Source organism: Sturnira hondurensis, unplaced genomic scaffold (assembly GCF_014824575.4).
Source record: "Sturnira hondurensis isolate 20B ecotype Veracruz unplaced genomic scaffold, ASM1482457v3 Scaffold0004207, whole genome shotgun sequence".
Lineage (NCBI taxonomy): Eukaryota > Metazoa > Chordata > Mammalia > Chiroptera > Phyllostomidae > Sturnira > Sturnira hondurensis.
Window position 1 is genome coordinate 51,102 of NW_028076838.1, and position 2,317 is coordinate 53,418.

A 2,317-nucleotide genomic window follows, 5' to 3' on the forward strand; every position below is an offset into this window, starting at 1 on the left:
CCTGTTCTGACCAGCACTGACCAAAGGTGGAAGGTCTAGGGCAACTGGCTTCTGCTTCCCAGCAGCACTGCATGAAAGGACCCAAGTCACACAAAACTTGGTCCAGGGCTGTAGAGGGCCGGCAGTACCAAAAGAGTGTCACCACTGCAAGGTTGCAGGGTCATCCCAGCCTAGCTTTGTGGACTTCTCCTCAGTTGGATGAGCCCTTACTCTGGAGGCAACTTTCACCCACCAACAGATACTAGAATGGTTGAAGCCCCATGGGGACCATAAAAACAGAGATGCAGGAACAAGGAGATGCCATCTCAACTCTAAATTCCACACCTTCCTGTTAAAACACCACACTCAGGGTTGGGTTGTTTTTCTCTCTGTGTGTGAGCAACTTTATTCTTTTTCCCTCCCAGACTGTCTTAGAGGGGGATGGCTGCAGAAAACACCTCCTCTGTGACAGAGTTTATCCTTGCAGGCTTAACGGACCAGCCAGGACTCCAGCTCCCTCTCTTCTTCCTGTTTCTGGGCATCTATGTGGTCACCATGGTGGGGAACTTGGGCTTGATAATACTGATTGTGCTAAACTCTCATCTTCATATTCCCATGTATCTTTTCCTCTTCAACTTGTCCTTTATTGACTTCAGTTACTCCTCTACCATCGCCCCTAAAATGCTGATGAGTTTTGTCTTAAAGAAGAATGTCATCTCCTACACAGGGTGTATGACTCAGTTCTATTTCTTCTGTTTCTTTGTCATTTCTGAATCCTTCATCCTGTCAGCAATGGCATATGACCGGTATGTGGCCATCTGTAAACCACTGTTGTACACACTCACCATGTCTCCTCAGGTTTGTTTATTGCTTTTGCTGGGTGTCTACGGGATCGGAATTTTGGGGGCTATAGCGCATACAGTTAATATACTCTTTCTGACCTTTTGTGCAGAAAACTTTCTCAATCATTATATGTGTGACTTTCTCCCCCTCCTTGAGCTCTCCTGCAATAGCTCTTACCTGAATATTTTGGTGGTCTTTACTCTTGTAGCCATTGACATTGGAGCGTCTATTGTGACCATTTTTCTCTCTTATGGCTTCATTCTTTCCAGCATTTTACACATTAGTTCTACTGAGGGCAGATCCAAAGCCTTTAGCACCTGCAGTTCTCACATAATTGCACTTTCTCTTTTCTTTGGCTCAGGAGCATTTGCATACCTTAAACCACCTTCTATTATACCCCTTGACCAGGGCAAAGTCTGCACTCTGTTCTATACCACTGTGGTGCCCATGTTGAACCCACTAATCTACAGCCTGAGGAACAAGGATGTCAAATTAGCCATGAAGAAAACCTTGGCCAGAATAACTTTGTCTCCAAAGGAGTTGGAAATTGAGAAAAGAGATGAGAATTTTTAAATTAGAGTGTTGTTATTATTTTATCATCATCATCATTAAGGAATTCAATCTTCATGCTTTTGTATTCTATATTTAAAGAAAATTTTAACTCTTTCCCAAATTGATTTATTCTCTCTCACCATCACTGCAACTCTTCCTTCTTTATTTTATGAAAATAGTCTTTGCAATCATACAATATGCAATATTGAATGGGGCTTCAGAATCATTTCATCTAGTCCAAAAATATAAAAACTACCTGGCGGCAGAGCCAGGATTGAAATTCCAGCTTCAATCTCAATTCAGTTTGTTTTCCATTATGCCATGTTTTTTGCCAGATCTTTTTCTTGGAAGATGTCATTTCTCATGTTAGTTAACCTAGTACATCTAAATTAAATATCTATTGCCAGTAATTTCCTGCTACTTGCACAACATAATTTTAATGCATCACATTTTACAAGAATATAGGAGGTGAAAAATTTAGTTGAGCAGGTCCTGGCAAAATGACAAGATCAGTGTCTGATGAGTTTTGTAGTGTGTAAATGGGTAATGTGTTATGTTTTCCAGAAGGTAAGTGTGGTGACCACTGACTTGCTGAATTCAACACCGGGCACATGGGTTAGGGAATGACGACTTACAGGGGAGAGAAATGGAATTTGAAGGGTAGAAAGATGCAGAGTGGACACATGATATTATTTCGAGGCTGAAACGGAATTTGGAGTCTCATATCAAGGTTTATCTTGGTTGTGGTTCAAGGTCACTAGGAGCTGTGCTATCTGACCTGGTAGTCACTAGTCATGTAAGGTATTAAGCAACTGAGATGTTGAGGCATACTGAGACATCCAAATTGAGACATATTGTAAGTGGGCAAAGTAAGTGTGATACACACACCCAATCTCTGAAGAATATGAAAAACAATCTCATGGGTACTTTTTTACATGATTAC

General features: G+C 41.3%; 1 protein-coding gene across 1 annotated transcript; it reads left to right on the forward strand.

Annotated features, from left to right (window-relative positions):
* Positions 1-411: 411 nt before the first annotated feature.
* LOC118986246 (olfactory receptor 8B12-like) lies at positions 412-1,592 on the forward strand. The gene has a single exon (XM_037045032.1). The coding sequence runs from the start codon at positions 421-423 to the stop codon at positions 1,393-1,395; it is 975 nt and encodes a 324-aa protein (XP_036900927.1). The 5' UTR covers positions 412-420; the 3' UTR covers positions 1,396-1,592.
* The last annotated feature ends 725 nt before the right edge of the window (positions 1,593-2,317 follow it).

Bases quoted from the DNA above. Each gene is read 5' to 3' on its own strand.
- LOC118986246 (XM_037045032.1), top strand. From the start codon at position 421: ATGGCTGCAGAAAACACCTCCTCTGTGACAGAGTTTATCCTTGCAGGC.